The 21220-nt window shown below is 53.2% G+C and overlaps 10 protein-coding genes across 10 annotated transcripts; 4 read left to right on the top strand and 6 right to left on the bottom strand.

The window, feature by feature from the left end:
* Positions 1-38: 38 nt before the first annotated feature.
* Positions 39-632, bottom strand: AYO21_10675 (hypothetical protein; the record flags this gene model as incomplete). The annotated part of the gene is made up of 1 exon (XM_022660585.1): positions 39-632. The coding sequence occupies one exon, from the start codon at positions 630-632 to the stop codon at positions 39-41; it is 594 nt and encodes a 197-aa protein (XP_022507109.1).
* A 269-nt stretch (positions 633-901) lies between these two features.
* On the bottom strand, positions 902-1387 carry AYO21_10674 (hypothetical protein; the record flags this gene model as incomplete). Its single annotated transcript, XM_022660584.1, has 1 exon — positions 902-1387. One exon carries the CDS (start codon positions 1385-1387, stop codon positions 902-904), a length of 486 nt encoding a protein of 161 aa, XP_022507108.1.
* A 109-nt stretch (positions 1388-1496) lies between these two features.
* Positions 1497-2153, top strand: AYO21_10673 (hypothetical protein; the record flags this gene model as incomplete). Its single annotated transcript, XM_022660583.1, has 1 exon — positions 1497-2153. The coding sequence occupies one exon, from the start codon at positions 1497-1499 to the stop codon at positions 2151-2153; it is 657 nt and encodes a 218-aa protein (XP_022507107.1).
* Positions 2154-3327: 1174 nt separating this feature from the next.
* Positions 3328-5121, bottom strand: AYO21_10672 (hypothetical protein; the record flags this gene model as incomplete). The annotated part of the gene is made up of 1 exon (XM_022660582.1): positions 3328-5121. One exon carries the CDS (start codon positions 5119-5121, stop codon positions 3328-3330), a length of 1794 nt encoding a protein of 597 aa, XP_022507106.1.
* Positions 5122-5828: 707 nt separating this feature from the next.
* On the bottom strand, positions 5829-7703 carry AYO21_10671 (hypothetical protein; the record flags this gene model as incomplete). Its single annotated transcript, XM_022660581.1, has 1 exon — positions 5829-7703. The coding sequence occupies one exon, from the start codon at positions 7701-7703 to the stop codon at positions 5829-5831; it is 1875 nt and encodes a 624-aa protein (XP_022507105.1).
* Positions 7704-8630: 927 nt separating this feature from the next.
* On the top strand, positions 8631-9425 carry AYO21_10670 (dihydroneopterin aldolase; the record flags this gene model as incomplete). Its single annotated transcript, XM_022660580.1, has 1 exon — positions 8631-9425. One exon carries the CDS (start codon positions 8631-8633, stop codon positions 9423-9425), a length of 795 nt encoding a protein of 264 aa, XP_022507104.1.
* Positions 9426-9786: 361 nt separating this feature from the next.
* On the bottom strand, positions 9787-13761 carry AYO21_10669 (starch phosphorylase; the record flags this gene model as incomplete). Its single annotated transcript, XM_022660579.1, has 5 exons — positions 9787-10122; positions 10182-11919; positions 12675-13145; positions 13209-13441; positions 13495-13761. 5 exons carry the CDS (start codon positions 13759-13761, stop codon positions 9787-9789), a joined length of 3045 nt encoding a protein of 1014 aa, XP_022507103.1.
* A 1096-nt stretch (positions 13762-14857) lies between these two features.
* Positions 14858-16456, top strand: AYO21_10668 (hypothetical protein; the record flags this gene model as incomplete). Its single annotated transcript, XM_022660578.1, has 1 exon — positions 14858-16456. One exon carries the CDS (start codon positions 14858-14860, stop codon positions 16454-16456), a length of 1599 nt encoding a protein of 532 aa, XP_022507102.1.
* A 724-nt stretch (positions 16457-17180) lies between these two features.
* AYO21_10667 (hypothetical protein) lies at positions 17181-17729 on the top strand (the record flags this gene model as incomplete). Its single annotated transcript, XM_022660577.1, has 1 exon — positions 17181-17729. The coding sequence occupies one exon, from the start codon at positions 17181-17183 to the stop codon at positions 17727-17729; it is 549 nt and encodes a 182-aa protein (XP_022507101.1).
* Positions 17730-19028: 1299 nt separating this feature from the next.
* AYO21_10666 (trimethyllysine dioxygenase) lies at positions 19029-20348 on the bottom strand (the record flags this gene model as incomplete). Its single annotated transcript, XM_022660576.1, has 1 exon — positions 19029-20348. The coding sequence occupies one exon, from the start codon at positions 20346-20348 to the stop codon at positions 19029-19031; it is 1320 nt and encodes a 439-aa protein (XP_022507100.1).
* Positions 20349-21220: the final 872 nt, after the last annotated feature.

Below are 21220 nucleotides of genomic sequence, written 5' to 3'. Positions count from 1 at the left end.
ACCACGACACCGATGCAGTCGCAGTCTCAGTCTCAGTCTCAGTCTGATACTCTATCCTCGTCGACGACCGCAACAGTGTTCAGCCTCAGTTCAGCATCCACAAGTGCAGGTCTTCCTAGCACGAGCACTTCCGACCCAGGTGTCTCTTCTTCCTCTGTTACAACTTCGTCTCCTTCATCTTCCTCAACTCCATCGACTGTCTCTTCCTCAATCCCGCCGTCATCGCCTTCAACAACGTCTTTAGACTCTCCAACATCTTCCACGGCTAGCCAACCGTCGGCGTCAACGACGAGCAGCTTTGTTGATGATTCCACGTCTTCGTCTGCGTCATCTTCACCTCCCTCAACATCCACTTCTCTTTCTGAAGATTTCTCCTCCACCCCGACTTCACATACTATGATCAGCTCCAGCTCCAGTGCCGGCTCGAGCTCCCTAACCCCCAGCGGCTCTGTTAGTTCTTCAACAACCCCCCCGGCCTCGACCACGACCGCGGTATCAACCACACCCACAACGACGAATACTCTGCCGGGTCCAAACCAAGTCTCCTCCTTTACATTCGCAGGCTGTCTGGGACCACGGCCGGACACTGCGTTTGCCAACAGCTTCACACTGGTGGAGGACTCTCCGCTCATGTCGATAGAGAGATGTGTCGATGACTGTTCATTGGACGTGTACGCCGGTCTCTTTGATACGTAAGTTTGGAGTCTCTCTCTCTCTCTCTACATTTCAACTGTCTTCGCCCTAGCGACCGGCGTGAATGTGAATGAACGTGGTTCACAAGGCTGTCCGCCCGCTGAGGGTTGATCTATGCTGACGCCTACCTCTTTTCCAGGCAATGCTACTGTTCCACATACTCGCTGTCTCTGGACACCGACACCGCGTCTTCCGACGACTTTGTCCGCTACCCGGATTCGGCATGTAACACGACGTGTCCGGGCAATCCTGCGCAGAAATGTGGAGGGGTGGCCCGTTTTCCTCCCCCGACGAGGCTTGGTAAGAGACAACTCGTCGACGCGAACGGCGACATTGTGCTCTTGACGTTGTATAACAACACGGGTGCTGATGTGGGCGGTTCATCGTCGTCGACGACGACAGCGTCGATTTCTTCGGTGGATACGACGGTCGTGTCAACGGCATCGTCATCATCCGTGACGGCGTCGAGTAGCGGGAGTGCGAGTGCGAGTGTTTCAGCAACAGCAACAGGAACAGCATCACCATCGTCATCGACATCGACAACACGAGTACCGACATTATCAACAAATTCCGCCCTCTCATCCTCATCCTCATCGTCATTCTCCTTCTCCGACTCGGTGATTTTCATCACACCCACCTCTTCTCCATCGCCATCTTCACAAACCTCCTCACCGACACCCTCCCCCACAACCATATCGACCACATACACCACCATCTGCGCGTTACACCCTACCTCCTGCCCCGTACGGACAGAAATCTGTCTCGCGACAACCATCACGGTCCTGCACTGCGGATGCACGGATATGCCTGAAGCGGCGGTGCCTATGACGACTACTGTCGTAGCCGCGTGCTCGACCTCGACACTATCTCCCGGAGTGGGTGGGCAGGGCGACAGCGATAACGAGGTGGAGGAGGAGATGACAACCCTCACGGTCCCGTGTACCCAGTCCATTTCGGCCTTGGAGGACGCTGTCTCGAGCTGGTCTGCATCTTCTTCTGTCTCTGCACAGATCGGCGCGGGTGCACACGCATACGCATACGCAAACGCAAACGCAGAAGCTACAGCCACAGCCACAGCCATAGCTCCTGCCAACGCTGACACTAATGCGCACCCGCACAGCTACGTCTCGTATAGCTTCCCCATCTCGTTTCCCATGGCCACGACCACGACCACAACCCCAGTCGCCGAGACGGATATCGTGACCGAGAACCTCGTCCTCGCCACCACCGCAAAGTTCAATTTCTCCCTGCTTCTGAAGAACGTCACCGTGAGTCCGATACCTTTACCTTTGCCGGTGCCGGTGCCAGCGCCGTCGTCAGCTGCGTCGAACGCGTCGAGTGTATCTGGGGCGGCGGTGGAAGTTCATCAGCCTTCTTCTCTTTCGCCGAAAAGATGGTCTAGGGCGTGGTCATTGGTTCTGTTCTCCGTCGTCGTCATCACCATCGGGCTGACTTTTTAGTTGAGTTTACTCTTGGGATTGCCATTGCCAGTATTGGACTTTTTATCGGATCCTGGGAGATCTGTGGGTGAGATGGGAATGGACTGGATTGGATTGGATTGAATTAGAGGGTAGCTTGTATTGTCCTGTAGCTTTCTTGTGACTTGCGTGAAGCCTGCAGGAGCTTGGAGCCTGTCAGACATGAAATATCTATTCTACCTGTCTGCCTGTCTGTCTACCTGTTTACCTGTCTACCCATCTGTGAGGATGTGTAGACGTGTAGACTAACGATCTTGTTCTGGCTGGAACCCTGAGGGCATTTTATCTGATCCATCTACCCTAGCACCCTGCGTGGGTCGATCAAAGGTACCCTTTTCTAAAGTACTCTACCGACCCTACCGTCCCTACCGACCGTGTAGTGCACGAATGGTACAGTGCAGGTGACATACCTACCTACTTGCCTATCTACCTAGGAAGGTACATACGGTATTCCCAAGAAAGGATAAAGTAGGAATGGAAGAAAGAAACCAGAGACAGAAACAGAGGCAGAGGTAGAGGTCTAGTGTGGTATGATCTGAATCATTCGTCATGCTGGAATCGGTTTCTCCCTTTTTAGTGGGAGAAACTCGGACCTCATTTTGGGGTCATTGATTCATTTTCAATTCTTCATTCGTCCCTTCTATTAGCAATCACTCGTTGTCGTCGCGGTCCATAGACGCCAGCACGCCAGCCCAGATCACCTTGCCAGCTTGCCAGCTCAGTCGGTGAAACTAATTCAGTCCTGTGCCGTTCCCTTTTGTCCTGTACTGTCCTGTACTGTCCGATCCAGTCCGATCCAACCTTATCCGACCAAACCCAATCCGGCCCGCAGTCGAGTCGTAGCCGTGCCCATTCCCGTAACCACATTGACTCCTCAAAGCCCTGAGCCAGCGCGTGTCCCTTGTCCCTGTTCAGCCTGTCGAGCTGATCGTATTCAATAGACCTCGTTCAGCCTTCTCGCTACCGCCGAGACCCAACTCCAAATCCACGTGAGACCGGGCCCGGCCAGAGCATTCATGCCACAATTCCAAGAACCATGACGTCTGAACATGTTCCTCTCGTAGAGGGTGGTAATCCAAGGATGACGGATACTGGCCAGATCAATGACAGCCCACACCATAAATATGCCATTGCGCCTTTGCCAACACGTCCCGAACTAGCGACTGGAAAATTTCCTCTTATGGTCCCCACCACAGCATTCGAGTTCGACAAAGCACTCCCCAACCATGTCGTCCCTCTCGTGCGGTTTGGCTCGGACCCAAGCTCGACTATCCCTCCCCAATTCTCGGATATAATAATCCGTAGGTTGATGCTTCTTCTCCCACTCTCCCAACTTGACGTCGAGTTGTCGGGGGCCCCAGGTCCTCGAGCCAAAGATGATCTTCCAGGCACCGATGAGAAAGCGGCAGAGGGCCACGTACGAGGTCGGAGGCAGCAACGTAAGCTCCTCGTCACTTGAAAAATGGGACCAACCTCGGTCATTCTTCTGGACCGTCACAGGCAAGGCATGCCCAAAAGCACCATCGAAATCACACCCACTGGGCAGGCGGATATCTGTTTGATCGTTATCCACGCGACGAAGAGCCTCCATCCAACTGCTCTCCCTGATGCTTATCTGCCGGTCCGCTTGATGGAACCATGGCAGACCGTTCTCAACATAGATTTGGATCTTGTCAAGGTTCATTTTACGGAGCTCGTCAAGGATCGCCTCGTATTCCTCGACTCTGAGTTGCGCCGAGACTCGGTTGAGGTCAAGGGTAAGTACCTTTAGCCTGGGACACGAAAGCCGGATCGACTGAAGTTCCTCTGCCGAGAGAGCGTCTCTGGGATGAATACTTTCAGGGGCTTCACACTCGTGAAGCTGAAGGTCCCGAAGAGTCGCTCCATGACGATTCAAAATGGTGGACAATGGCACTTTCCCCCTCCACGACCAGAGACTCAACGTCTCCAAAGGCGGGCAGGTGGCAATATATTCTTTTACTGCTCCCAAAAATACGTCGGACCGAGGCTCCGCGCCAAGGTTCGTGCTGAAACTCTTCAGATTCGTCAGCAGTTTGGGGGCGCGGTCGAAAAAGGACGAATAGATAGGACCCCTGCTACACTTCAAGCCTCGCAGGCTTGCCAGATTGACGTACTCGGACCAGCACTCCAGGCATTCAGCAGAGATTCCCCAACCATCCAAGGTCAGGTGACGAAGCGATGTGCCCTGCTTCCCCTCCAGATCTGGAGGAAACCAGCTGTCGAGATTGGGTCGGAGGATGGTGACGAAGGGACTGTACGACTCCATCGGGGGAAAAGAAAGTATCGAGGCGAATTCCAGGTTTGGGGCCGATTTCAAAATCATGTGAAAGACCAAATGATCTTCGATACACGTGGCCTGCATGGTGGTCATCGACAACGAGTTCAAACAAGTCGCTGCCGCCAGGACCTTTTCCGATTCCAGTGGGATTTGTGCGAGCCCCAGTCTCCTGGCACGGAAGATGTCCAGTTTCACCTTTGGCTGATGGGCCTGCAAGGTCTCGACGATGCCTTTGGTTGGCAGATAGCTGGTCTTCCAAGTCAAGGTCTTCAGATTGCTGGCATTGCGGAGGACACTCTGTAGCCGGTCCAGCTTCTCGCAAAGGTTTCTGGCACCGGGGAGATCGCCGTTGCCGAGCTCGAGGACCAGCGCCGGGAGGTCGCCCTTGCAGGCTGTAAGGTGTCGCAAGCCTTGGAGGAGTTCCGGTGTTTCCCATTCTTCTTGTTTGTGACCGGCCATGTCAACCCAGGATTCCCGTTCGCAGTCCCAGTGCACGGTGATGTGACGGTAGCGGACAAGCTGAGTCACGAAATTGAAGTACTTGCAGGTTCGAGCCACCGCTGCCATCGTGCGAGGGGATTCGTTGTCAACGTACTCAAGGACATGGGCGAGGACTTCAGCCTCGAGGCTGAGGATGTTTTTGTCGGTCATGCTTGCTGGCTGTACAGTAAGATCAGAGGTGGTGTGTTTGAACTGATAACTCCGTCTCTCTCTATCTCTACTTAAGTTTCCCTGGGTACAAAGGTCTCTGCCGTTTGCAGTGAGGTGAAAGGAGTGAGGCTCTTTGTCAAATATGGCAGAGCGCAGCCGTGGAGATCGAGAAAGACGAGTGAGGTCATTTGAAGGTACAAAGCAAAGGCCAGAGGGGCGACCGCAGAGTCCAGTCACATCGAACTGCCTGTGTTGGCGAGGTCAGGCAGTTGTGAGGCTGAAGTGAACAAAGCTCATTGACAGAGCGCGGGGTTAATGGATACTGATTCGTCCGACGCGTGCCAACGCGACTCAGGCACCAGCTCACGTGGCTCACGTGGCACTTTCGATATCAGCCTGATTAGTCCCACACGGCTTTGGGAGCGAAAAGCGAGTGCCGAGTACTGAATAGTGAGTGCTGAACGTGTCTCATGTCTCTCTAGCTCTATGCTTGTATGCGGATCGTCGACGGCCCCTCTAATATGCCTGGCATATTAATGCGTCCCACCAGTGCTGCCAAATTCCATGCCCTTCTCGCCCATGTGCCTCTAAAGTCCTGAACGCCTCGCTATCATCAGGTGTCTATGTGACCCGTCCTCACAACTCTATCCAACCCGATTTGTGTCGCCCGAGTAGCTAGCCGCTCTTCTGTGTCTTTCGGTGGGTGTCTAGATGTCTTCGTCGATGATGGCTTCATCCAATTCCAAAAGCATCGATTCCTCAAGTAAACTGCTGCTCGCAACATAGCTGAACCCCCCAAACGGATCAGACTTGCTCAATGTTCGGCTGTGTCGTCGCGTAAGAGTGTCAATCGCCCTGTCAGTGAATTCTTTGGCAAAGTTCTCGGCCAACTCCGGGTTGGTGACCAGCGGCCTGATGGGTGGTTCGAGCTCCTTGGCCTCCAGCTTCTTCCAGTCAATTTTCCGGAAGAATCGGTGCTTCTTGATGACGTTGATGTCGTTAGGACCAACTCCAAGTCGCTTCTTAGGCTCCTTGCGCAATAGTCGCGTGAGAAGGTCTTTGGCGTCTGGCGATAGGAAGTAGGGTAGGCTCAGCTTCTGGTACATGATATTCTGCTGGATCTTAGTCCAACTGCCGCCACCAAAGGGAGGTTTGCCCGTCATAAGATCGCAAGCCATCGCACCCAATGACCACCAGTCGCACGCTTTCCCGTATCCCGGACCCCAGTCAGATTCGTCACTGCCTCTGATGATCTCGGGAGCCATGTATTCGATCGTGCCCACACCCAGACTGTTGCAACGACTCCCGCCTGGGGTGCTCGGGTCCTGCACAGCGACCTTGCTCAGACCGAAATCTGTCAACAGCAAATGGCCCTCGGCGTTCAACAAGCAATTCTCCGGTTTGAGATCACGATAGATGACGCCGACTGTGTTGTGGAGATAGTCCAGTGCCAAAACAATCTCGGCGATGTAAAATGCAGCCACTTCCTCTGAAAAGAACTTTTCCAATTCCAGGTGACGGAACAGTTCACCGCCTGAGGCATATTCAAGAATCAAGTATAGCTTTTCGTGGTCCTGGAAGGCGTAGTAGAGATTGACAATGAATGGATGACGATTGACCAACTCGAGAATGCTGCGCTCGGACATGGTTGATTCGATGCGCTTCTTGTGAACCTTGAGAAACGCTTTCGTGAGTTGCTTTTGAGCAAACAAACGACCCGTGGCATTCTGTCGTACGAGAAGCACCGTTCCAAAGGCCCCATCTCCGAGGCAGCGGATCGGAGTGAAATCTGCCGCGGTCATCTTGCGGACAATCATCGAAGTCGCGCGCTGATCTGCGTCCATGGTGGCAGTAGATGCCGCCGATGCGACTTCGGTCTCCGCCAGCGACTGACTGACGAAGTCTTGATCGATCTGGACATGGTAGCTGACCATATCTTCGTGCGGCTCCTCCCCTTGGGTGTCCGACGCGGCACTGGCGGCGCTGCTGTTCGCCTCCGAATCCAGAGTATTGCGCACGCGCGAGTTAGAGCGGCTTTGACTGCGGGAATTCAGAGCATCAAGCTGGGCCTTTAAGCCGCTGACACCCGGCGACTGAGGTCTCAGTCCTGGGCTGGCACCAGCCAACGCAGGCAAACGAGGGATAGGTGACAAAACCCGTGGGCTGTTGCGTGACACGTCCGACTCTTCAGCTCCCGAGTCAACGGGCGTGAATCCTCTGACAGTACTCAGTGCTTGGGCCGCATGGGCCGCTTTGGTCTTGTTTTTCTTCTTCTTCCTCTTTGCCGCGGTCGTAGACAGGATGACGCTGCCCTTGACTTCTTGTCTTCCTCTTTCGCTCTCCAGTTCGACGAGAGCCTCGTCTTCGCGCGTACCGACCGGCATAGTTTTTTGCGGTGTCACAGGAGGACTCTTGTTTCGAAAAGGGATGATTTCCGGATCGCCTTGGTCCGCGTTGTTGTTCCCCAACGCAATGGAATTGAGTGCGTCCTCAAAATCGGCCGAGACGTCGGCGGGTGGTGGCATCCCAGTGGGAGTTTCTGGAGCCTTGTCCATGATGGCCTGAGTAGTTGAGATACTCATATTCGCGGGTTCTTTTTTGATGATACCCACAAGTTAAAAAGGGGGAAGGTTGAGAGTTAGATTAAAACACGATGCTCGAGGCCCAGGCGGCTTGTAGTATTACCGTCCGCCCTTGTTCAGGACGGACCTTGCGCCAGTAGCCAAACCAGAAGATGGCCAGTCTTGCACGATGCGAGTGAAGATGACGTTGGAATCACATGGGAAAGTGCAATCCGTCCGCGAGCGGCAGGAGTGAAGTCTGAAATTGTGGCTGAGGTAGTGACGGCGCTTTGACCCATTGAAGGTGACAAGAAAATCTACTCTAACCGTAAGTGACCGAGATAGATGAGACGCAAGAGAGAGACTCGTAAAAAGGCCCAAAAGAATAAAGACAGAAGAAGAGGTTCAAGTCCAAGGAGGAGAACGGGGGTGGTGGACGAGGTCAGCAAAAAAAGCCACTGGAGCGCAGCCTGAGAAATTCTGGAGGCGGCAGAGGCGCCCAGTGCCCAGTGCCCAGTGCGTTGTCGGCCAACGAAAGCGGGAGGATCGCCTAAAGCCCCCAATCAGACCATGGCTAAATAGGCTCCCCCTGCAATTTTTTCATCGCAAGCAGCCTTGGGCCGCGGCCCCGTGTCACCACAGATCTGCCCCAGATATAGCCCGTGCTTCTCCAGAGGCTGGCCAGGCTGGCTTAGTTCCCGGCTCTCCGGCTCGCAGAGACCAGCCGAATGTCAGTTCTGTTGTTACGAGAATCATCTCTGGGGACCGGATTATTATTATTCCGCCCTTCCACCACTACAAAGTCATACCATGCTTTTGTTCCCAAGCCTTTCCAAAGCACACCATAACCTTGCCACCAGATAATCCTCCGCATTGCTCGTTCCAGTGAATCACGCATATAAAAACCCGCTCGTCAGACCAGACCAGACCACGTCTTCCTCTTTCAGCATGGCAGTTTCCATCATGGACAAAGTTATTCTGAAAAACATGAGGTTCGACATTCCTGTCGGCCTCGATGCCTGGCGTCGTTTCCGCAAACCCCAGCCTGTGTCGATCACCATCGAGGCTCAGCCAACATCAACCCTTGAGCCGGCGGCTTCCAAGGATGATGTGAATCTCTCCATGGATTATGGCAAGTTGTACAAGAGGATCACCGCGGCATTCAAGGACGCCGATCCCGAAGCCTTTCCCACCATTTATGCCCTGATCGGTTTAATCTCCAACCTGGTACCAAACTGTGGTCTGCTCACCATCGACATTGCCCTCCCCAAAGCTTTGCTGCAGGCCAGAGGCGGCGTGCTGTACCAATATCAGGTCGACAAGTCCGAGCTGGAAATTGACACGTCAAGCCTCACTGTGACGGTTAAACAGATTGCCTGCACCTGCATCATCGGAGTCAATCCCCAAGAGCGCATCTACAAGCAGACCTTATTCATCGACATTAGCGTACCTCTTGTCGACCCTGCTCTGGGAATTGGTGCTCTGGAAGAACATTACACCGCTGCTCTGCACGACATGGTCCAAACGGTGGTTGAACGCGTCGCAGGTTCAGCGTACCACACAATCGAATCTCTGGCAACGGCCGTGGCCCAGATTGTAACAATGAACTATGGACACACGTTCGCCAAAATCCGCATCGAAAAACCGAGCGCCATTGCCTCCATAGAAGCCGCCGCTGTCGAAATTACCCGCAGCAAAACATTCTTCGAGAACAAAGACTTCTGGAAGGTCAAGCTCCCGTAACATTCAGAGACTAATCCTTTAATCGGACGTTAGGTCGATTATGCTCAATCGAGCACGACGGGGGGACGCTAGAGAAGGGTATATCTGAGTACTCGAGCCCGATTCGCATTCGACTTCTTTCCACGTGCCTGGAAGACTTGACCTGGGAATTGCATGGATGTGCATGGCCGAAGATGGGTTTGCAGACTTTTCCGACGTTAGCTTTGGCAGAACTTCGACTGGACGACTTTCTCCTTCGACTGGTGCTGCTTGGGACGGTGGCGCCTTCTCGCGCACATATGGCCTAAAGAAACTCACGATACGCCGTTGAGGTTCGACGAGGCTCTCACTCGATCCTCCAACCTCGGTGAGAGCTCGGTACTTATTTGCTCTTTTCCTGGGCGTCCGCCGTGTGATGTTGCTGAGCGAATCCAAGGCTTCCTGCGTTTCTCCATGGTCCACTGCTGAGTTGGATTTTCCCCGGACTGGCGAAGAGAAGGGGAGGGATTCCTCTTCGATCGCATTTCTGGATAGGTCCTCTCCCGATGTCACCTTTGCGAAGACCTTCTCTGACCTTTTTTCGCGTTGCGAGAGCACAGGTGGCCTTGTATCGTGGAGCATCGGGTGAATCATGTTTCCATAAAGCGGAGATGACTTGTGTACGATCCGCCGTCCCGTCTTTGTCGAGCTTGAAGTCGAGGGCCTTGAATGTTTGCCACTACAGGTCTGCTCGCTGAGTATGAATGGGTCGTCTCCACTGCCAATACCGGTTCTGACAGTGTCAAACGATACACTGTCGCGTGCTGACGCTGTCTCATGGAAATCATGACGACTCTTGGTGGACTTGAGATGCTCAAATATCGTGGGGGACTGCCCATCGTTCATCTGGCTGGATTTGGATTTGGTGGACTTGGACCTTCGTGGTTCGCTGACGTTGGCCTTTGGGCGGGGACGAGGCGATGAGATGGACTTTGCAGGGTATACCTCAGGCACAGCAGCCTCTTTGGCAGTGACGACGTAGTTTAAAAGAGCCCCAGGCTGCATACCTCCAGTCGTTTTCGACTTTTTCTCTTTCTGCTTTGCACACTTCCGCGCAGCAAACTTCTTGGGATCATTGTTGATCTCGAACTGGATCTGTTCCCACCGTCGGACGTGCTCGCGAGCCCCGATCTCGACAATGGTCTGGGCAATCCACATCTTTTCTGGCGCATGGGGCAGCCAGGGAGGAGATTTGCGTTTCTTGGACGGGCTCAGAGGCGCATTTCCGTCCGTACCTGCGTTTTCCGGTTCTCCCTCCAACCCTTCATTCTCTTCTTCGGCAAGAAGTTGTAGATATTCGGGGCTGTCCTTTTCCGCAGCGAGATCCAGTCCAACGACTTCCCCTGGGATCACCGTCACCCTGAGTTCTGGGATTCCGTCACTCACAAAATGCTGCCGTCGTTCGGTGATTTGGTCAGAAGATGTGATATGCGATGCTGCTGCACCACGTTGTAGCCGGTCCGCAAGGAGAGCCGGGGCCATCACTCGCACAAACTTCCAAGCACCTGGTTTGTACATCCAGTCGAACATTTCCGCAGCATAGACACGCAGGGCTTGCATATCGATTTCTCCATCCCAGGCCTTGACCCATGACTTTTCCAATCTCTTCAATTCGTCCGCTGGTGTGACTGCAGGATTCATATAGTATCCCAGTATCTTTCTGTCGGGGAAGTTGTCGGGAATGCGTATCGATTTCCTTTTCATCTTGAAATAGCCGCTTTCGTTGGTCTCGAGCTCGAATTGTAGTCGTTCCCTCCATTCTGTGATTCCATTTTCGTCTCCGCTCCTCACTAGGTCCAAAAGGTCGCTTCCAAACCCTGCCCTGGCGATCTCGCATGCCAGCGTACTTCCAATTCCGGCAACGCCATCCTCATCATAATCACCACCGCTCAAGAGTGCTACCAGAATCATTCCCTCAGGATCTAACCCGCTGAGCTTCTTCACCCGATGCAAATCCAAAACGCTCACATGTGTAGCAGTCTTGTTGCCTTTCTTCCCATTTCCCTCCTTGGACCAATCCCGTAGCGTGAGGCCAGAGCCAAACATGATGGCATCAACATCCTGTGTCATAACCGCATCCACGATCCCTTTCCGCTGAAGCATCGCACACTCTGCCTCGGCTTCCCCCGGCGCCACGTGCGTGGGATATCGAAACAGAGAAACTAAACCCTTTGACATTTCGCTCTCGACGCATCCCCCATGCCATTTCGACACTGTCCGTCCCCGTTTCGTGAGAGGTTTATTCTTGCCATCATAGACGAAGACGGGCTGAACAGGCAAAGCTAGTAACTTGACAAGGCGGTAGAAGAGTGTCCGAAGGGCCGGGTTTTTGCCCCCTTGCCCGCCGTGCTGAGTCTGGAAATTCCAGATTGCGGCATCAATGGCGATGCGAAGGGGTCGAGATTGTTTCTGCAAATGCTCGATAGAGAGGCGGGAAAGAGCCACGCGTTCGCCTTTGCCGATTTCTTTCAAAAGGCTGTCATAAAACGGCAAGCATGTCAGGGTTAGCATAGGATTCTGCTCATGATGCTGGGGCTTTTTTTGGTTCCCCTTTTCGATGGATTGGCCTCTTGGTTCTTCGAGGCAACAATATTGCTTGCCATAGGCTTTATGCCACCGTCGATCAGGAATATGTGGTTGATATGGGTCGACTTACCCAGGGATGCCCATCTCCTCAACCAGAGGTTGTCCTCACATTTGAGTAATTTTAAACGTGGCCTCTTGCCTCCTATCCTTTCATCGCTCGATTCTCTGGGGCGTGGCGTCGTTGAAGCTGTTGAAGCCGTCGTCGTTTCTTCCCCTTTTGAGTTCATTTGTTGACATGGCAACATGGTTGACGTTCTTGCTTCGCGGCAAAACTTCGGCTGTGGCACAATGGAAATTGGCAGGCGATAACCACCCACACCTACGTGACCTACCTAGGTACAGAGGTGTGGCAGGCTCGTTCTTTGCTGGGAAAAGTAAAACCCACAGTCGGGATCGGGACGAAGATATGTTGCGGTTGTGCGGTTTGATCACTCGGAAGGAATGCTACGAGACGAATATTCGGCCATACAGAAGACGAGGCTGTTGTACACAGGCATTGATGCAATGCCAGTAATATGTCATTGAAAGCAACCCCCCAGGTATCATTTTCATTATTCTCACGGGAACTCCCAACTCCAGAAACATTTTCCAACGGTTATTAACGTCACGGACCCCGGACTTCGTCAAAAAACTACATCAGCTGACAGGATCTCGCTTGCCGGATCAGCCGTCCCAACCACAGCCTTGTTACTCTTCAACCAGCAATTCCGATTCCAATCGACCACGTTCTGGTCCAACCCTGCCTGAAATACCGCATGTATGCAGGTGGTGTTCGAGCCACCGTTCATTTCTGCGTAGTGGTTTATGGAAGCACATGCCTCGACGCAATCCTGCCACGTGTAGACAAAAACGGAAGCGAGATCGCCGTCATTGTACAGAAAGTCGCAGTTCAGACTGAACAATTGGCCCTCCCACTTGGATGGGTAGCTTTGACCATCCAAAGTTGGACAGTCAAGGGCGAGGCTCGATATCTGGGTGTCGACTAGAGCGGTGTAGTCAGTAGCGAGGGCGGCGGAAGCAGAGACAGATGAAGGAATTGATGAAGTTGGTGCTGAAGCTGCCAAATGTATAGTTGAAGTTGCTGTTACCGCTTCCGAGGAAGCTGTCTTCAAGGCTCTGCTCTATTGTCAGCCACATGTTGTAATCTGCGATAGGTCGATGTCTTTGCCAGTCCCATACCTTTGAGAATTAGCGCAGGCGCCACCAACTCCTCCTCCGACTATGGCGGCTACAATTATAGCAGTGGCCAGAGCTGTGACAATTCCGAAAATCGTTGGAGTCCAGCCAAATGGTAGCCTGTGTTGGTTGTTTCTATCGTTGCCGTCGTTGCTTGCACCACTGGGCAATATGTACTCTGTCGATTTCTCTGTGCGATCAAGCTCTTTAGGGTGATAGACTTCGGGATAAGAAGGCTGGAGTTGTCGTCAGAAGACCGCACTCTTGTAGATAGAGCTTCAATACAAACCTGATAGGACTCTGGCAAGGTACTATAAGGATCGACTTTACTCCCGCGAGCAGCCATGCTGGCAACGGAAAAGGCTTGAAGGCTGTCGGTGTAATTCTGGGGTAGATACCTGCCCTTCGCCGCAAAGATGTTGATCCCGAGATACGGGTCAAGTGAGAGCTCGAGAGGAAGACCATTGGCGTTGACCGAGGTGGGAATCAATGTAGGAGTAAATAGAGCGAGATGGATGTCAAAGACCGGCTGCCACGAAGGCCACATATGAAGCATGAAACGTGAACATTGTGTCGGCCACGTTCAATCTCTGCGCTGTGCGGCCCCCTTGACGCCGAATTAGAGATTTTGCAAGTCGTCTGTAACGGCTCGAGGCGACGATGCCGACCCAGTGTTTCTGAGATGAGCATTCCTAAAAAGGACGCTCTGAATTGATTCGACACCTTGCTAGCGGGGCGTCTACCGTCACCAAGCCGTTACAGCTGCCGCTTGGTGGTGTCTAGCCCAGGGCCAAGTGGGGGCCGATATGTAAGGAACACGGAAAAATCCGATCCAATTGATCAATCGAAGTAAATATAGAGGTGCTCAGAGGCGCAATGTATCAGGGATTGGATCGCAATGTGAAAGGTCGATCGGTCAAGGATAAAAGAGTGGGAGTTTGGGAGTGGACATACCGAGTGTTTATTGGTGGCAGCTTCAGCAAGGCAACTTCTTTGGAGCGCTTTGCGGCTTGCCGAGTTCCCTGGTAGGTATGGAGTCGGCCCGTGTGCGAGAAGGTTGTAGATCAAATACGGAGAATACGAAGTCCTCCGCATCTATTTGCCTGTGCTTCCCATGATCCTGTAAGCTCTTTATGGACCTCGCCTTGCTTCTCCCTTCACAAACCCAGAAGGTTTAGGGAGAGCCATGGACGATCCCTCGCTGCACATGAACAGGGCGGTAGGTCGCTGTTGAGAACCAATCATCTTACCGAGCTGTGTCCTAGTTGAAACACGTACCAGCTGCTCGGACACGGCTGCGAATATCAATCGTTCTATCTCGATGCATATTAGACGATGTGAGATTCATCTTTGATATGTCGTAAAATTCAGCCAGCCGGCGCAATTAATTCTCTAACGTCAGTTAGTGTACCGAGTGTTTCGAAGATATATGAAAATGTAGATGCCGAATTAATATTGCTTTGATCTGTAGACGCGCTGATGACTAAGCCAGGGATCGCGTATCTGATTGGTCAAAGGATGTCGCGTTAATGGAGATTTTGCAACGACAACGTCTGATCTACGTGAACCAGCCTCCGTGCCACAAGCTCTGTACAACAATTCACTTATTTGCAAGGGAGGTGGGGGCGACGACAAGCAGAATTGACCGAGCAATGGCATCCACCGTCGCCTCCGCCATCCGCCCCAGTCTCCGCGAAGCATCTTCACGCCAGCAATCCGGCAGCCCTCACACACCCACCGGTCGCTTCATCTCCTCCGCCCAGTCTTCGCCCGGCTCGTACTCTTTTCGCGCCGAAGAAGATCCCATCATCATCGAGATTGACCCTCGTGGCCTCAGCGCTGGCTTTCAGGGCGAGAGTGGACCGCAGTGTTTCATCCCGTTCACCTCCCAGAACGCTGGGCGAGTGGGTGACTATCGCTCCTATCTCCCGGGATTCAGAAGACGCAGGCAAGATCTGGCATTGAAGAGCAAGGAGTATGAACTGTGGAGAAATGATCTGAGGGATGTCGACTTGGGGCTGTTGGAAGACAAGCTGGAACGAGCAGTGCGGGAGGCATACAACAAATATCTGTTGGTGGACGCGGGCACTGCACGTTTGGTTCTGGTCTTGCCTTCGTTAGTACCTCATCCCGTACTATCGACAGTATTGACACTTCTGTTCGAGCGATGGAAGTACTCTACTATCACGCTGTTGCCGGCACCCACCATGTCCATTGTTGGGGCCGGATTGCGATCGGGTCTGGTTGTGGAGGTAGGCTGGGAGGAAACGGTGGTGACGGCAATCTACGAGTATCGCGAAATACACGTCCGGAGGAGTATCCGCGCCATGAAGGCTTTGATTTTGAAGATCGGGGCGCTCTTGGAGAGAATCAAGAACGAGCAAGATGAGTCGATTCGTGATTCTCTCGTGCTGGATTTTGACTTCGTGGAGGAGTTTGTGGATCGCGCTGGTGCATGTCATGCATTATTTCCAATCGCGAAAGATGATTTAGCAGCAAGGACATCAAAATTGAATCTGGAGGACCAAGGAGATGCTGGGGCCTCTGGTGGTGAAACTCAAACCTTGGTGATTGACTGGCCAACGGATACATCTTCTCGACCCACCGCTATCTCGAGACGGGCATTGTGCGAAGCATCTCTCGACACACTAGTCGCACCAAAGACCGATGATTATCGGGACGATCATGAACAGTCAATTAGTCAACTTCTGTACGCAACGCTTCTGGCTGTGTCGTCGGATGTTCGGGGTATTTGCATGTCAAGGATTATCTTTTTAGGTAGGGGTTCATCTCTGGCGGGTTTGTCACAACAGGTCCTGGAAACAACCAATACCATCATCAGCGAGCACGGATGGACACCTATCCGGGGGAAACACACGAAGGTCAAGCGCAGCAGCCTTGCAGAACTGGCTCAAGCGAGGGCCGCCCCCCCTGATACTCGACATGACCTCAATCCCCCAGGGACCGACGACTTTGTTGAGCAACGACTCTTCAAGCAGAAATCGAAGGATGCGCAGCAACCTGTTACTGCCATCCTGCGGCAGGTCGAATCTCTTGGACCATGGGCTGGTGCCAGCCTTGTCGCCAGTCTGAAGGCGAAATCCTTTGTTGAAATTGAGAGGGAGAGATTCCTCTCTCATGGACTGGCCGGAGCACATCGCGACCTAGATCCTAGTGCCCTTCATCAACAGCGCAGCACAGCAACCAAAGGCAGCGAGAGGACTAGCTGGACATTGGCAGGATGGGGGTGAGTCAAGGATCTGGAACGCCACTGAGTGTGGTTCGGTCATCACTTTTATTCGTGTGGGATACAACGGTTGGGCATTGTGAATGTATGTGGTTGTCGTCGTTTCACTGTTCCGTCGTTGAGGCGATGTATCTCTTCTGCGCGCCACCTCAACGATAGTGAAATGAGTAGACAATACATTCCCTTTCTGCTCATTGTCTCGTGCTACCTTTTCTTTGTATCGGGATGCCAGCAGCAAACTCTAGCTCTCACCTCTTCTCTTCATGGGCCATGGCACCGTTGATACTCTGAGGGAATCCTGTCGGATTTGTGACGTCTCCCGAGCTTCTGATAGCGGTGATATATCTGCTGTGACTTGTTTTTTGTGGAAGGGGAATCGTCTTTTGCACGAGCTCAGGGGAAGAGCGTACGCCGACCGAACAAACGGGCTGCCATCGATGTTGCCGTTGATAGTGACGTCCGCTGGCCTCCCAGACCTTCTGTTGGCACAACGAGGACGTCATTGCCATCCAGTGACTTTGTCCTGTTGAAGCAAGTGCTACTCTCGACTAAACTACCAGATGAGTCTAACCAGGACGCCCTTCACCCCAGATCCCAAGTCAAAGACACCCACAAACAAACTCTTAAGGAGAAGCAGAAACAAACAAACAACATCCCCATCTACATCTACATCCACATCCACATCCACAACCACACCACGCCATCTCATAGTGACACATACATCAAATATGTCTTCCACGGAGAACCTGAACAGCAATGTCGAGGAGGAGGCGAACACCTCTAGCAACAGCTTGAACAGCATCAAGTCGGTCTTCTCGTCGTTGAGACGCGCTGCCACAAACGACAGCAAGAAGAGCGACGCGTCATCGGACTCAAAGTACGACCCGCTCACCATCCAGCCTGACCCTCTACCCGACAACCGCAGCGAGATTGAAGGTCTCCTCAACCGTCAGCTTAGCGCGCTCGACCACCTCCGCCGCACCGTCGTCGCGCGCAACCAAGAAATCAAAGACTACTGCTCCCGCGCAGCCTACTACTACAACCTGCGACCGCGAGTCGCGCCCTCGTTTCTCCGCCAGCTCGACATCGAGATCCATGTCCTTCGCCAGCAGCGCAACCGATTCCAGGCCCTTGTGGATATGCGCCACAATGAGATCGTGCGCATGGCCGAACATCGGAAGAAGCTGGATGCGGACCAAGGCCTGGATTGCAACGTCTACGACATGTATCTCGATTTCCGTCGCGTCTCTGAGTGGGAGCAGCTGTTCTCGATCTGAAAAGAAGTTGGTAACTAAATTGGCTTTTAACAGCAGACGGGGCATTGTGACAGCCAATAGTGACAAGGAGTTCAAAGGTCAAAAACAAGTCACCTTGCGACAACACCGAGGGCCTAGAGGATTGTGAAAATTCACATTATCATATGGGACACGGCAGGGGATAGCGTTAACAGCATTTGTCTTTCAAGGGGAGAATGGCGAGCTGGAGAGCTGAGAGAGATAATACAAGTGGAGCTTAGGCCCAAAGGGTCTTGGTATCAGGACTTTTTACGATATGATATCTGTCACGACCAACGTCGCATGGGGGGAGAGACATGAACATTGGCTTTGGCATAGTGTTCAAGCACAAGGATATTGCAAGAAACTTCTAGCTGAATGGACAGGGCACCGATGGGCGTGCGACAAAACGAGATGAAACAACCGGACATACAAATCGTGACGGATGATCTGGAACTTGTGCTTTGACTGACGGGCTGAACTTGGGATAAATCGTTGAGGGCATGGCATTCTTTTTCTTGTCTGCATTGGTATTTGTGCTTGGGGCGTGTGCCTTACAGTTGTTACTCGAGCAGCATTCGTTGCATTGGCAGCCTGATCGAGTCGCACAGAGATAGCTGACATCCATGCAAAGTAATTGATCACGATCCATATGGCAGTCGACTGAGTGACTGATTGAGTGACTAATGAGCCTTTGCTTGATTGATTGACCTGGTATCTCCATCATCCTCGGTGCTGCTGAACGACTTTATCTAGCCAGGAAGGATATGGACGTCCCCGAAAATATCCATTCGCTTTTGACGTGTATAGATAGTCAGTCGTGGCGCAGACGATGGGATGGTGGTGATGGCGGCGGCGGCGGCGAAGTAACTCGATCTTCGCAGTTGTCATCGTATAGTACAGCGCAGTACACTACAGCATAGTACAGCACAGCACAGCATAGTACAGTGCGTATCCTTTGGCTGCTGCTCATACCCTTGCTCTTGCTCTTGCTCTGCATTTTTATTCATCTACCTAGGTAACTCGTCCTTGTATACAACAGGTAGATTACCTACCCGTATATGTACTGTAGGTGCATGTGTACATACACATACCGAGCTAGCTGGCCAAGACACGAACCGTTTTGTTTGTTTCTTTTGTCTCTCTGCCAAACTACCGTACCATCCCCTGACGGACGTCTCTATCCACTAATACTCTTTCTCCACCCGTCAAATCCATTTTTCGCAGCCGTGCACCCCAAGTCAAGCCGGGTCACAAACAACTCCCCTCGAACCTCGACCCACGAATCTCTAGAATATGTATTTACACATCAACGACTCCCAGACCTCTGCACTTGGCGCGGAAATCGTCCATGCCGATGTACGCGCCGCAGATGCGCCGCTTGCCCTCGAAGCCGAGCCGGCCGTGCAGGACGCGCCAGTTGTCGAAGATGACGGGCTCGCCGGGCCGCAGCATCACGGTGATGAGGAACTCGGGGCTCTCGAGGATGCGGCTCCACTCGCGCGCGGCCGCGTACCACGCCTTCAGGGCCGTGTGGTTCGGGAACGGCGGCGGCGTCGACGTCGGCGGCACCCGGTCGAGGTTGTTCCATCGGATCTGGACCAGAGAGGTCGGGCTCGCACCTTGGTGCTGCGGGGGCCCAGGCGGCGACGAGTGCACTAGCACGGGGTAGCCCTGGACCGAGCTGGCCGTGTTGTAGAATTCCCCGGCTGACGAGCCCAGCGCGGCCGATGTCACCGGGTACGTGCTCAGCGCGCGGTAGTGTTGGGGGAATTTCTCGTACAGGCGCGTGGCAGCCGCGAAGCCGTCTACGAAGGTCGACTCGCCGCCCTTGTCGGCGGGGGTGAGACAGTGGAAGAGCTGCAGCCCCGCCGGGTCGGTGAAGTAGGTCGTGTCGGTGTGTGGTGGTAAATAGTCGTCGGTGTACGCTGTGTCGATCGGGTTGGGCTCCGAGGTGAAGTCCCAGAAGCCGCCGTAATGCGTGGGCCGAATGTGCGAGATGCGTTCGACGAGGGATTGCGTCGCGCTCGGTGTGGGTGGCGTGGAAGGGATAAAGCAGAGACCGTAGGTGTGGATGGACTCGAGAAACTGGGCAAGGCCCAACGTGGACGAGTTGTCCATGATTGACGGGAAGGGTACTCGAGGTAGTGACGTCGACGAAGGAGAGACGTGCGTCCAGTTTCTCTTAGGAACGGCCGGCGCAGCAGCCTTGTTGGTGGCTTGTATAAAAGGGGGATGGGTCTGTAGCCATTCCCACGGGTACACGCTTCGGTGTCTCCCTTTCCCGTTAGCATCAGATACGCTATCACCGCTTGCGGCTGCCGAGTCTGTCGTCGCCGTTGCTGGCCAAGTGACTTCTAGCCCTTCCGGTGTGGACTGGACACTCGAGACTTTGACCTCTGGATCGATGGCAAAAGTGTCGAGTTGTCGCTGATGGGTGCTTGGATGTTGGCATTCCGGGCAGGGACAATGATCTCTCAGCCAAAATGACGGGTACCGTAGTGCCACACCTGTGTTGAAGTCCACGATGAGTTCTTGGTTGGCCATGTCATTGACCAGGACGCGAGGAAGAGCAGCGCCGTTCGACGTCGCCGCGGATGTGCTTTGATATCTGACGCCCATGAATGCTGTCGGGATTCGACATGGTGTCTGTGTGCTACGCGGACATGAGCTCTTCACGGAAGGGCATATTATCGCTCGTGCGCCTGCCCCCGCCGTTGAGAGATGTCTTAACCCTTGCCTCGTGCATCCATTCCCCTGGACCTGGATCTTGAAGGCCTTGCGTAGACTCGGGCAAACTCGGGGCTGCATTTTATAGAGGGTTTTTGTGCTCTCCTTGGTTGTGGTCTGGAATGGCTAGCAAGATGGATATATGGGCAGCGAGAGTCTCCTTTCAGTCGTCGAATATGATCCAAGGCACATCGCATGAATTGCTTGCCAGTCCGTGCCAGTGTCGAGACAAGTGGAGGAGAATTGGATGTTGCTTGACGGCAAAGATGCCCTTTTCGGGAAAAGTCTGGGCAAGTCACATGTCGCCCATTTTACGCCCTCAGTCACCACCACCACCGCCAACTCATCTCCCTTTCTTCCTCCAGCAGACAAACACAATCATCAAAAAAGACAATTCTGCAGACAGCCTTGGAACAAAGCTCGCTGTGCCATGACAACCTACGCTAACCCAGCTGAGCCCCCGCAAGCTGTCGCAAAACCCCGTCGGCTTTGCATGCTCTCTCCTGTTGATGAATGATGTTGGAGGAATCAACCGAGTGCTCACAGTCCCCAATCGGAGTCAATGGACCTGCTTTGGCTCGCTATAGGGTGGTACTTTCAAGCTCTAGACACTCCTGGACCATGGCCCATCAGAGTAAGTCGCCGTGCTCGCCCGTTAGATGCTTATCTTTCACTAGACCCAAGGGTGGGAAAGCAGCTTTCTTATCAACAAAACTTTATTGGTGAGTGATGGAGCTTTCCCTTTTACATCATTGCCGACCTAT

Source organism: Fonsecaea monophora, assembly GCF_001642475.1.
Source record: "Fonsecaea monophora strain CBS 269.37 chromosome Unknown Scaff127, whole genome shotgun sequence".
NCBI lineage: Eukaryota > Fungi > Ascomycota > Eurotiomycetes > Chaetothyriales > Herpotrichiellaceae > Fonsecaea > Fonsecaea monophora.
The sequence above is the reverse complement of the archived record's forward strand: the minus strand, read 5'-3'. Positions and strand labels throughout refer to the sequence as shown.